This window comes from Anabas testudineus, chromosome 13 (assembly GCF_900324465.2).
Source record: "Anabas testudineus chromosome 13, fAnaTes1.2, whole genome shotgun sequence".
NCBI classification, from domain to species: Eukaryota; Metazoa; Chordata; class Actinopteri; order Anabantiformes; family Anabantidae; genus Anabas; species Anabas testudineus.
This window is the reverse complement of record NC_046622.1, coordinates 1096945-1110000: the sequence shown is the minus strand read 5'-3', so window position 1 is coordinate 1110000 and position 13056 is coordinate 1096945. Positions and strand designations below refer to the sequence as shown.

Below are 13056 nucleotides of genomic sequence, written 5' to 3'. Positions count from 1 at the left end.
TGTTTTCCCCTGAGAAGATAGATAGATCCAAACGGTAACAGTGCATTACGACAACATTATACACGCATGAAAGCGAAATATATAGAGAGCAAACTCCAATCCAGAAGGTGGAGGTAATGCACCGAGAAGCTGTTTGCCAACAGCCAGGAAGCAGCAAAATTCTGGATCAGCTGCGACAGAGAGGAGAGAAGTGCAGGACAAACTCTTGACGAAGAAGACGTTGAGTGTTGTTTCCTCAGAAGGCAGGTGAAAAATTTTAATGAACTGGGAATGCAGACATGTTGACAAGGAACAATATGAAGGGGAAAAGGCCAGAGGAGACCGACTCAAGGGTTGAGGGAGCAGGTGATGAAGAATGGAGCTGAACAAGTAGTAAGAGGTGCATGTGCACGATCAGTGCATGGAACCAAAGTTGGCATGGAGGAAGGGTTTTCAGATGGAGGTCATTTAATTTGCAAAGAAAGCAACAAGGAGAAGAGTTTCCTAGGATTTAACGCTTCAGCACTGATAACAGTGATAACTCCTAATGTACTCATCCTAGATCATAGAACATCATCAAACTCCCGAGAAGATCAATAGATTCATCAGCATTGAGCTGAATCACCTGTTTTCAAGAAATGAACTAAATGAATCAATGCTTAGAGTAGAGTCTTATTATTTGGTAAACTGGGAACACAAATGAAGTTTAAATGGGTTCTTTTGTTCCTGTGGACCTGAACCAAACATAAAGGGTGAGATTTATCTGAAGCTGTCTGTTCAGGCTGATGACTAACAACGCCAATTATCTGTGTGTTATTTTCTCTGTGGTTTAGTCAGACAGTGAAGGGGTCAGACGACTGGGCACTCAAGACAAACACATACACACACACTAAAGTATTTTCCATCTCAGCAGTTTAATATTTCTCAGGCTCTCCATAGAAAACAAGCTCAAAGTCACAGTGGACCTCTTCTCTTTATTCTATCTTTAGCTCCATGTAGATTTATTTCTGTCATGCAGTTTGTTGCATTTGAATGGGGCCAGTGATTTGAATCCTAATTTGAACCCATATGTATATGATATATCTCCTAACAGTAAACCTATAGTAAGAACACCCACCTGGAGAAAAAAGCTGTGTTTCAGTTAAACAGAAAATCTCCCCAAATCCATCCTGCTGCGTTAAGTTGCACCCTGTGTGTTGTGTTGACTGTGTTTGTTCATAGCTATGCTCTGACTGGATGCTTCACTTCTGTCACCTCCACACACACCAACAGTTCTGCAAACTGTTCTTTTTACGGTTCTGGTAACTTAAACCAACACGTTCTCATCCCACAGCGCCACGTAACAATTCTTCCCACTTGGCATTTCATGAACTTAATGTACAAAGACAACGGAGTTAGGCTTACAAAACTCCATGGTTGGGTAAAGTTAAAATAATACACAGTTGATGTCCCTGTGCATCTTATGATGACACTTCCCACTCAGTCCTTCTCCGATTGGAGTCTTGCTTCTTAATTTAATAAATTCTGTATCTGCAGTGAAGCGGATCTTCTGTCTCTTCATCTATTGCTCTCCTGATGGTGTGGTCACTTCTTTGGATACAAGTTTCCACTAAGCATGTCAGCGAGTCATGCTCTGCCCCCTCGGAAACCTTCAGTCCAGCAATGACTTGATGCTGAGTACCCTCCTCTTTGTATAGACCCACGGTTTGACTTGGATATAACTCAAGGAGTTCTGACCTTTGTCTAAAGGAGTTAACGTGGTCAGTGCCACAAATTTGCTTTCTGATTTCTGACCTAGAAATTGTTCAGATTCTGAATTGGTTTATATTTCAAAACTTCAAAACTTTCTAATTGTTTCCAGGTTTAGGTGAAACTATCTCAGATCTTCAATGTGGTCTCGGACTTCTGGAGCCCAGTATTATTAGTATGTTAACTGTATTTTGTTGAGTTATTGTTGCTTAATCAAAGCACCCTGCTCCAGTTTGACTGATATTCCCTGGAGTGAAAACCGTGATTTGTAAAAATGGCAGAATCTGTTTTCTCTAATGAAGTCCTCATGTGTCGATGTGAGCTGAAAGAGGAAATGTGACTGACCTTGAGTCAGAAATTGAAAGCAGAAGGCATGTTTCTGTGTGTGTGTGTGTGTGTGTGTGATGCGAGGAGGCTTGTATTTTTTTTCAGCCGTTCCCACGACACCAAGCGACCTCCACCTCGCTCTCTCTCTTCCTCTCTCTATAAATGGGTCGTCTGGTGGCATTTTAGTGACCAGTCAGACTTAAAAAGGACAGAAAGAGAAAGAGAGAGAGACACGGAGGGAGTAAGAATGCAGGATTTAAAACAGAGAGGAGAGAGAGGAAAAGAGAAAAGGAATAGCCATGGCCATTTCAGGGAATACAATTATTGTCTTTCTTTGTTGGGAGTGAGAAGTTCAGACGGACGTGTGTGTTAATTACAAAGCTGGGTCAGGATGTGGTTAGCCTAGCTTAGCTTAGATTCACAAACATTTCAAGAACTCAGACACAAATCATAGTTTTAGAGGAAGTTATGGTTGAAATGAATTCTTTGTGTACGGACTCTTCTTGTGTGTGTCTGTCACTTCTTATTCTGCTCTAGTGTTATAATATGTTCAGTGTCTGTGTTTTTCACACAGTTCAACCTTAAGTTAAACTACAAATATGCAACTGTATTCCTCAGCAACGCTTCACTAGAGCCAACTATGAAATAAAACAATAACTGACATCTCTGCCTGGTTGTGACCACAACATCAGCACAATATCAACTAAAATAACAAAGGTGTTGACACTAGATTGTGACGAAGGGTCATTCTACGAACATATCGTACTGCGGCCGTGCAGATTTTCTGCCTTTTGCAGCAGTTTGGGTCCTAGGGTGTTTGTCTGCTTTACCAACATGATCATTCAGTAGGAAATGAAGAAGTAAGAGCAGAGGGTGACACTTATACTACATTAGAGCTATTCTAGCTTGAATAGAAACCAGATGGACAGCTCTATTCACACACAGATACTGCTGTATTGAGCAAGAACACAGTAAAAGTATCCAATGGATGTCTGTGAAGATTCGCAGTCATCCGGGTCATGGTTAGCCAACTGACACGAGAACCATGTCTCACAGTAAATGTAGCTGCCTGTCCACAAGAATTTCCTCATGAGATCTAATAATCATGAGTTGTTTTTAGTTTTACTACAGAGGTTTGGTCTGGTTCTGTAGAATTGTGTTCAGGTTTCCTTCTAATTCTCTTGACGTGTGTCTCAAACCAGACTGGAGCAAACAGTAGTTTGGAAAGGACACGCGTGTGTCAGTGTAACAGAGCTTCAGACGTCCTCAGCAGACGTGAACCAATGTCAGCAGCACTCTCAATCAGGCCTGTATGGTAGAGTGGTCAGATGTAAGCTAAAACATGGGACGGACTCCGAATTCTTTGGTGTGATGAGTTGTATAACTATTACATAACTATTAACAATATAAAAGTTCAGGTACACTTAAGTCCAGTTGTTCAGATGATGTCAGTGATGGAGCGATGACTGGTATCTCTGTTTCAGGACAAAAAGACCCAGCTGACTCACTGCAACCCACAGTGTTTGTTTAGCTCCATATCTGGGAAGTGAGCTAATATCAGAGTCTTCAGGGTCTAATTTTAGAGTTGTGTGTTTTATTGCAACACCAAGGACACAGCGAGAGCTCACAGTCTCTCTCACACACAAACACAACATCCAGATGTTTCCTATTGAATGGGTCCAGGGAGGCCGAAACTGAGTCGCAGTCAGCCAGCTGGGCCCAAACTACGGCACCAAAAACACAATAAGGACCCGTCGGGAAAACACAGAGAAACCGAATCAGGGAGGATCCACAGTTCAACTAGCTCCACAGGATTTATATTAAACTACATCTTTTTTTTTTTTGGAGTGGGGTTTTGAGTTAAATGGTTCAGAGGATCATCTGATTCATTTCTGTGTTGTGATGTGTCAGCAAAGCTCAGTACAAATGTTGAAAGAGTGAGTGTACGATGGAGTAGAACGTGTCTCCAACATGCCTGGAGGAAACTGGACGGATGTCATCCAAAGCACAATGAGGCAGCAGCAGTGAGGACGCCATCAGGAGAAATTCACTAAATAATGAACATACTGTAACTTCAAACAGCAAAGGAGGTGTTAAAGGAAGACTGCCGCTGTGGTCTCAGCAGGTTAGAAACACAGTGGTACAGTAAAGTGAGCTGTAACACAGTTTACATCAGTTTGACCCATTTGCCATCCAGACTCATTTGAAGTGAAACAATCAAGATGTGCTTCAAGTTCAGACTGTCTGCTTTTATTTAAGGGTTGTGACAAAAATACTCATGTTGAAGTTACAAGCACTGTTAAACACAGATCCCAGTTTAGAGGCTAAGTGTCTGGTGTTGTTGTTGCTGTAATGTCGAGAGAAGAAGAAGAACAGTGTGCTCAGCACCAGTCCCTGCTCCCCTCTGCTGGTTCCACCACAGAACTACAGGCTGAGTCACCACTTTAAAGGACCAGTCCAGAGACACAACGATAGTCTGGTTTCAATATTTACATGACTTTGTTACTGAAACCCTTAACAGCAACACATATCAGATTGTACATACAAGATTCTGGCAGCACTAACAAGTCATCTGACTCTAAAGGAGGATCAAACATGGTACACACAGTACACAAACAGTAACCTAACAGTAAAGATCAAGTTGGTTTGAATCAAGTTTAATTCAGGTTTCTTCATTAGAGAGTCCCAGAGCCGACACTGATTTAGTGCATGAAAGAACGTTTCCTTTCAGCTCAGCCACTGTGTGTAAATACTGAAGCAGTTTTGTGTATTTCTTCAACCAAGCTCAGTTGAACACCCATCTCCACAGTATTTTTGGAAGTTTTCATGCAACATTTCTGCAACATTCTTTATTTGAGGTGATGCTTGGTATTGAAATATGTGTGGTTAGACCGCATCCTCGGGCTGTGCAGAAGTTGTAGGTTGCATCATTTCTTGTGCAGCCTGTTCCTCTGGGTTGCTGACTGCCTGCTTTCTGATACAAGGCAGTATCTTTCCGATTGTCTCTCTAAAAGGTCTGTAGAGGTAGAAGAAGAGCAGGGGGTCGAAGCAAAGGTGCAGTACACTCAGCAGCAGTGTTGACTCCTTCCCCAGAAACAGCTGCCTTTTGGTTTGACAGTCTGTGATGACTTTGGTCTGAGCTAACGTGTACGGCATCCGGACGACGTGATAAGGAACAAAACTAAGGACGTAGGCCAACGCCACTGCCGTCACACTCACAGTAGCTCGCCTGGCATTCATCCAGAGTTTTGGGTCGCTGCGACTGCCCAGGAGTCTCTTAAGAGCCAGACCACTAGAGATGAGCACAGCAGCCGACGCGTTGACGAACAAAGCTGTGCAGAGGAAGATGGTGAGGGTGTGCCAGTGGAGGCTGATGTCCTTCTTCAGGGAAGAACAGCTGAGGTACTGCTGCTCCTGCAGAGACAACCACACAGGTTTGGTTTACAGGCTTGTTAGAAGTAACAGTGGAGTCAAACTTGAGTTTTCACCTTGGTGGGTAATTTACAGCAGATCAAGGTCATGATGCTAATGAAGTTTAGTTTAGCATACAGTTACAGAGTTTTCTATTTTAAGCCCCCCTTCCTGCTCTACACTCCCAACCTGCATCAAAGTGTGAATTTCCCACATGCATGTATAAAATCAATATGACATGTTTAAAACATGATTGACAAGAGTGGCAGTATAACGCAGCTGCAGCACGGCATGATGACTTCGAGCCAACAGTTTTCCACTGTGAGTTAGTACACCAACTCTGTGGAGTTGCTGTACCTGCACTTGTTTAATGGGCAGAGCCATGTTGGGCACCATGATGAGCAGCAGGAGCAGCCAGACGACTAGAGACAGAAGCCGGGCGAAGCCGACCTCCTGCAGTCGTAGGGAGCGTAGAGTGTTGCAGTCCTGCAGAAGAAAAGAGCCATCAAACACCACGACCCCCAGAACCACTAACGCTGACCCACATCCACGTGTTTACAGTGACGCCAATACTTGGTCACGTTGTTTAACATGCTGATTCACTGTTCGACTGGTTTCGTTTCTGGTTTAAGGTCCTTAATTCTATTTTAATAGCTTCCAGTAAAGTTTACACACTGTACCTGCAGGTAGCGGTCTGTAATGATGAACGCAAGGAAAGCGACAGATGCATATAGGCTGATGTAGATGGTCACAGCACTGGCTTGGCAGTGAAACACCATGAGGTTCCACGGCGCCACTCCAAGGTCCTTCAGGATCTTAAAGGGCAGAGCGAGGAGCAGCAGGAGATCGGCCACCAGCAGGTTGATGAGGTAGACGCTGGTGCTCTGCTGCTGCTGAAGAAACACAATCAGAAATCTCTAAAAGCTGCAGAATAATTCATGTTTCCACACAAAAAATATTTTAAAATAACACAGTCGACAACAACACAAATCCTCTCACATAATTCTTTGTCAAACACTGTTTATTATCTTCCAAGTTCCATCTGACCTAACCACATCTCAACCCAGGCACTTGTTGTTGCTGTCACCGTTTCGGCCTGGTACCCGGCCAGCTTTGGATTTTCCCCAGTTCTCCTTCTTCCTCTGGTCTCTTCCCACCAGCCACTTCTCTCCCTGCTCTCCACCTGTGTTCCCCTCTCCCTACAAAACCTCTCTTCAGTCCTCCTCCCACTGTCAGATCGTTGTGTTTTCCCCAACTGCTACCAACCTGCTCCTTAGCCTTGTTTCCCCCCCTCCTGGATCCTCTGGACTTTGCCCCTCTGAACTCTGGACTATTCTGCCCCCGAGCAGCGATTTTCTGTTGTACTTTGGGTTTTTGTTTTGTCACTTTGTTTCCCGTCTTATTGGTAGTTTTATGTTCTTACTTTGTCATCGTGTTTTTGTAGTGTCTGTTGACACCCCCCTTGGTTCCCCATGCTTGTATTTTGTCTATAAACAAATCCAGTTTCCTTCCCCTAATTGTGACAGTTGCATGCTCATTATAACTGTATCCAGTTATATTGTGTATGGTCTTAAACCTTAAACACTGTAAAGAGCCTTGAGATTACATTTGTAGTAGTTTGGCAGTAGACAATTTGAATTGAATTGAATTGAATTGAATTGAATTGAATTGAATTGAATTGAATTGAATTGAATTGAATTGAATTGAATTGACATTCTCCCGTCTCAGCTCATCACAACTGATCAGCAACAGTCTTACCTTGGCCCTGGGATTGCTGATGAAGACCCACACAGACAGCAGATTTCCAGGTAAACCAAAGATAAAGATAAAGATGTAGAAGGCTGTGAAAGGTCCCATCTGGTCGTTGATGATGCACTGCTTCTCTGGAGCATCTACTCCAGCGCTGAGGTTGGACATGATGAAAAGCTTCAGTTCTGACCTGGACCAAAAAAACGCGAAGCTTCAACCACTTGCTTCCATTCGGGGTCAATGTTTTTTACTATGATTCAAATAAATTACAAACAAAAAGATAACATATTTACTGTGGATTCTTTATCTTCAGCAGCTGCTCCAGTTGTGGTTAGGATGTTTTCAAAGTCAGGTTCAGATTGAAAACAGGAAGAGACCTGTGGGAAGAAAACCTAGTTTCAAAACTTTTACACTCTTAAGACCAGTTGTATCATTCATTTTCACTTGGGCACACTATTAAGTTGGTACACAAGTTGGGGACTGTTTTGGGTTGTGTGGTAACGTTGCACAGAAAGTGTTGTTTCCACTAAATATCAGCAAATGTCCTGCAGGTAGTGAAGGACTCAGTCTCAGAACTACTTCAAGAAACACAACCTGGAGCTTCTGATGATAGATTTTAAACATGCACATGTTCTTCTCAAAGCTCGACGCCTACTTCAGAGTAGCTTATATTGCAAATCTAACTTTATTACGACCCACTGAGCAGCTGGTCTTCACCTGAAACACAACAACACATAAAAAATACTACACAGTCTCCGATCGTACACCGCTGTGCTGCTGTGTAAACCTGTGGAACTGATCCCTACCTGAACTTGAACCTGTTCACTTCCTTTCCATCCATCTGGTTTTCTGTAAAGTGGCTGAGGATTAAATTGACCTGTGCTGTTGAGCGTATACGAGCTGATGTAAGACGTCAGAGCAGGAGGTGACAGACAGGTAAATGAGCTGCTGTACAGGAAGTGAAGCAAAAACTGCGGTCACTTACAAATCTGTCTGCTGTCTGCAGCAGGAAGCAGGAAGTCGTAAATAAGGAAACTTTCTGTCATTTCTACTTAACATAAATGTTCTGTACATGATGCACAGAGTCAAGGTTCACGACAGATTTGAATTTTTGGCACTCATCCTATTATATTTGTATATATTGTCATCAATCACACGATAATATGCAAATGTACCAGAAGCTAAAATTGGTGGTTAATAGAAAAGAAAAATTGGTTTCACACACAGGGACCAAGAGTACTGCTGGTAAATGACCTGTTGCTCATTTACTGTTTCTGTTTTTAGTGACTTTGAACGAACTCTCAAACCCACAGACAACCGTGGGCTAAATGTCACCAGACTGGAAGTGATGACAATAAACAGGGATTAACTTTTCTACTTATATGAGGTTGATTATGGTTGATTAGATACTGAGAATGTCTAAAAAACGAGGTAAAAACCACAACATCACCAGCTCTAGCTCTAACCTTTAAAGGCAGATTGTGAGCTGATGTGATACTGTAATTGACTGTTGAGCTGATTAATCAACAGTAGCTGCTCGAGTGTTAAATGTGGACCTGAAACTAAATGAACCACAGCCTGTGTTCATGACGACAACAACTTGTGTGTTTTAAATGAGTTTTAGGTCAACGATGTTGAACCAAAGTTACATGGTGTAGTTTCTAAGAAAGGCTAAAGAAAGAAATTGCAGCTTGGCAGGAAGTGACATCAGGACTTCAGCTTTTTGTGGAAACGGAGTCAAGTAAAGGATCGATTGACGACTTCAAGGCAAACCAGTTCCTAATTACTGTTTCTTAAAATAGAGGAACAATGAAAATAATGTGTGAAGTCAAAGCGTCAGGAGACGGTACTGTTCATTTCCCACTGTACGTGTTGTTTGGTCACTGACAAGAAACTTCTGTACTAAAATAAAGTGTAGCTACGATTACGTTTCTGTAGCAAACATCCCTGTCAGTTACATCTGTTAAGGTGAGTCACAAGGAGGTGGTTAGGGTGGATGGAGGGTGTAGGATGTGCAGACGTGATTAACTGCTGACCCAGTATCTTTGTATAATTCATATATTTTTACTAGAAATATGTTCCACAGCTCATCCTGTTGTGTGTGGATTCACACGACTAACCAATCAGAGACTGTCAGCAATGAACAACAAGATACAAGGACTGGAGAAGAACTTTAAGTCCCTTCACACAGCATCAGTTACTGCTCTGATTCATTCATTTATCTGACTTCTTCTTCATCTACACAGCAGTTGAGGCTCCTGGGTGGTGTAGTGCAGATGGTAGCCTGCCCCTCAGATGGACGTGTACGGCCATATCTATTGTGTAATCAGACATGTCTCATACATGTAGACGACAAGTCATGATGGTGACCTAGCATGCATCACCACTAAACCACATAACACTGTTAAAGATGCCAAAATACATGGTACAAACCTCTGGTGCACAAAATGAGCAGCTAGTTCACACATTTCTGTGCAGCACAAGGACAAAGGGCGAACACAACACAGAGTCCTGATCCTTTCCGACAAAGGTTACATCACACAAACAAAGTGGAAATGAGCCTTTTATGATTGTTACACTGTTTAGTCTCAGTTTCTGAAAGAAAAAAACAAGTACTGACATTGTTAACCTCACCTGAGAATTTACCTGGTCAAATTAAGGTTATATAGAAAGAGCTTCTACCACGTTACCACCTTTTCATCATTTTTGTCATCGGACTGATAAATTAAAACAGAAATGAGCAAAACCACACAAGATCTGGTTGATGTTCTTCATACGTGGATCAACAAAGTCTCAGGACAAAGTTCTGTTGAAACAGTTTGATGTGATCGTTTACGCCGAGCTTGTTGACGACATGTCTCAGGTTTATTCAGTGTAAACAACAGGTTGAACTGACTTATATATAAACCAGAGTTAAATAGATATCTGTGTGTGTGTGTGGTGTTTATGCGTAGCTCTATCTGTCTGTGGCTCAGAGAATGACGGCGCAGCTTCAGTTTCATAGGTTTATTGCAGTGAATTCTTTTTTTCATTGTTTCAAGAAAAGTTACTGAGACAAAACAACAAAAAGGTTTGATGAGGTTCACAGTCATGAAACAGTCGTGAAGTGATTCTGTGAATGTTTTTAACAATTTCACGAAGAAACCCACACAACACTGGGTGAGATTGGTTTTAAAACTCCACTCTCTCTTTCATCATTAGGATGAAGCTGATCGTGTTCATAGGTATATAGTACCATAATCAATGACCCAGTTCAAGGAACCGACATAACCACGTAACCTAATCCAGGATTAGAACATCCAGCTTTACTCATCTGATCTTGGAACAGATTTGGTTTGGTTGAAAGAAAAAAGATTCCTTCAAACTGATCTTTGATGAAAACATTAGTTGGAGTCACTGATAAGTAAAACATGAAGAACACGGCCGGAGTCAAGAAGAACAAACCAAGAGCTAAAGAGGAACTGCATCACGTCTGAAGTGGCCGACTTTTAACACGAGCCACAGTTTGATCAACAGTCTGTAACAGTTCAGAACAAACCACAATGAGCCCTTACCTCCCGTCGAACTCCCTGGGGACTTTAATGGCCCTTTCTTAGGTCCTCAGGCCACGTGTTGGATCCCTGAGGTCTGGCTGGATTTCCCTCAGGTCCTGGGGGTGCGTTTGACTCAGTGTGTTGGTGCAGATCATGTGCTGTCAGAGCTGCGGAAGCTGCAGACACACTGAAGGTGTTTTCCTGAGTGCATTCAGCTGTCGTCAGTCTGTGACCACAAACTACGCCCCCTGTACACACACACACACACACACACACACACACACACAGGCAGCTTTTAAAGGGCTTCTCAGCATTGAGTCATGAATACAATAAAGTTTCAGAATGATAAAAGTTCACAATTACAAAGTGACAGACAGACACAGAGGAAACGAGACATTTCCAGAGTAAATTACAGATCTTCGTTTTTTTAAATGTTAGTGAAGAGAGAGGACCGAGAGACAAAGAGGTACTCGAAGCTGCAAGGAAGTTCCACGAGGAACCTTCCTCTCTCTCCTTCTCCACTCCTAAACTCAGCTGGCCGAGGGCGGTTCGCTTTCATTACATCGACTACACGGAGGGAAGAAACTGACTCTGTCAGAATTATTGTTGATGGTCAGACAGCACTTTAAACTCTTACACTTAACACACATCCTGTGTCAGGTCGATGAGTTTGACTGTCTGAAAGATCTTAGTGGGACGAAATCCAGAGGAGAAGTTACAGTAAGAACGCAGTAGCATGACATGTCTGTGTGAATTAAATATAGACTGTGGTGGAAGTGGAAGGGACTTGTCTTTACTCTGTGATACGTCCGCTGTGTGGAAGTGAGAAAGCAGTCATGGTGTAATAAGCACGACGTTGTAAAAGTTTCTGAAGTCGTCCTAATTTTTCTCCTCTCAGTCAGACTGTTGGACCAATGAAGGCGAACACGTGACGCTTGAAATATTTTCCCAGCAGTTGTTTATTCACAGCATTAATGTTGAAATGGATCAGATCTCTGTGCAAACGCCGTGTCTGTTGACAGATGTGTGTAGATACTGATGTGTACAGATGTGCACATGTGCTGAAGGGGAAACTAAACACTGATTATGTTTATTCCTCTTTTATTGAGAGTAGTTTCACTCTGTCAGTGCAGAGTGGTTAACCTCAGCTCTAAGATCAGATCCTCAAAAACACATTAAGGTTCTACCATAATCCACCTTAAATACTGGTCTACCTTAAAAGCCTGATTGGATTGTATGGGTCCCAGGTGCAGCTCCTTAAAGTGGAGCAGTCCAAGCTGAGGTGTTGGACGTGCAGTGGAGGTCTGGGTGGACGTCTCCTGTCTGTTGTTTTAAGCCTGAGCTGATTGTCAGCTCGTGTATGTTTAGATGATCAGGTGTGTGGAATAAATATGATATCAAATGTTTTTCTACGTGGTACTGAGCTCTTCCTCATACTCACTGTAATCTTATCATCTGCAGTGTGGTGACACCTGGTGTCAGAGGCAGAGACCTGATAGAAGCAGTGACTTGGACCATTTTCTCCCACCAGTTGAGTTTTTGCATTACACACTTCCTCTTTGATTTGTGTGGTTGAACACTGCAGGTTTCTCACTGACCGTGGAACTTCCCATCTTTAAGGTGCTGTTGAATTTGTTTTGCGTTTTCAGGTCTGAACACGTTTTTTTAGAGACGTTAGTTTTTCTGTGATTGAAACTGTCTCACGCTGCTGGACTGTGGAGCACCTGGATCTTTAAACACTGCTCAGTTTACTGCTGTGAAAAGAGATGGCCACTGAACTGCACTTTGGACTCCTGTTTTAACTTATTATGCTGTTATCTTTGTGGTGTTGGCTGTTACTACCCAGTGATGGACCAGCCACTGTTACAGTTCCACATGAACTTTACCTCTTTCTAGTAATTTGTGGGTGAGGTGTTCACTTTGTACAGTAGGTTTGGATCGTTTTGTGTGCAGGTGAGGAGTCTGTGCACTGCTGACCAAGTGTGGCTGTTCAGAAGAATAAGAACATCTGAAAGTGTCTGTTGTACAATGTACAGTAAAAGAAAAAGCCTACATGCTGTGTACAGCAGGCGTAGGGGTCTCCTGCATTGTTTAGCAGTACAGAATCAAAAGTGCAAATACCCAATATAAGTAGAAGTACCATTCAGTAGTACAAATTACTTCAAATCTGTATTGTGCAGTAGTTGAGTTATCACCTCTGAACATTTCCTAAAGAGTGACAAACATACAAAGTACAGCCGAGGAACTTTAAACCAAAGTTCGGAGCAACCTCAAACACTAACCTACAAAAAAAGCCAACGACACAGTT

At 42.5% G+C, this 13056-nt stretch overlaps 1 protein-coding gene across 3 annotated transcripts; it reads right to left on the bottom strand.

The window, feature by feature from the left end:
* Window positions 1-4283: 4283 nt before the first annotated feature.
* gpr171 (G protein-coupled receptor 171) lies at window positions 4284-10954 on the bottom strand. Of its 3 annotated transcripts, none has more exons than XM_026378726.1 (6): window positions 10770-10954; window positions 7509-7592; window positions 7225-7405; window positions 6147-6359; window positions 5824-5952; window positions 4284-5469 (listed from the first exon to the last, which is right to left on the bottom strand). In XM_026378726.1, exons 3-6 carry the CDS (start codon window positions 7381-7383, stop codon window positions 4942-4944), a joined length of 1029 nt encoding a protein of 342 aa, XP_026234511.1. In that variant the 5' UTR covers window positions 7384-7405; window positions 7509-7592; window positions 10770-10954; the 3' UTR covers window positions 4284-4941. The 3 variants fall into 3 exon arrangements, with proteins under 3 accessions (XP_026234511.1, XP_026234527.1, XP_026234519.1); XM_026378742.1 differs by having other exon boundaries at window positions 6147-6356; XM_026378734.1 differs by lacking the exon at window positions 10770-10954 and adding an exon at window positions 8022-10759.
* Window positions 10955-13056: the final 2102 nt, after the last annotated feature.

Bases quoted from the DNA above. Each gene is read 5' to 3' on its own strand.
- gpr171 (XM_026378726.1), bottom strand. From the start codon at position 7,383: ATGTCCAACCTCAGCGCTGGAGTAGATGCTCCAGAGAAGCAGTGCATC. The intron at 6,360-7,224 runs GTAAGACTGTTG...GTGTTTCTTCAG, and splicing joins TCAGCAATCCCAGGGCCAAG to CAGCAGCAGAGCACCAGCGT. The intron at 5,953-6,146 runs GTACAGTGTGTA...TTTCTTCTGCAG, and splicing joins TTACAGACCGCTACCTGCAG to GACTGCAACACTCTACGCTC.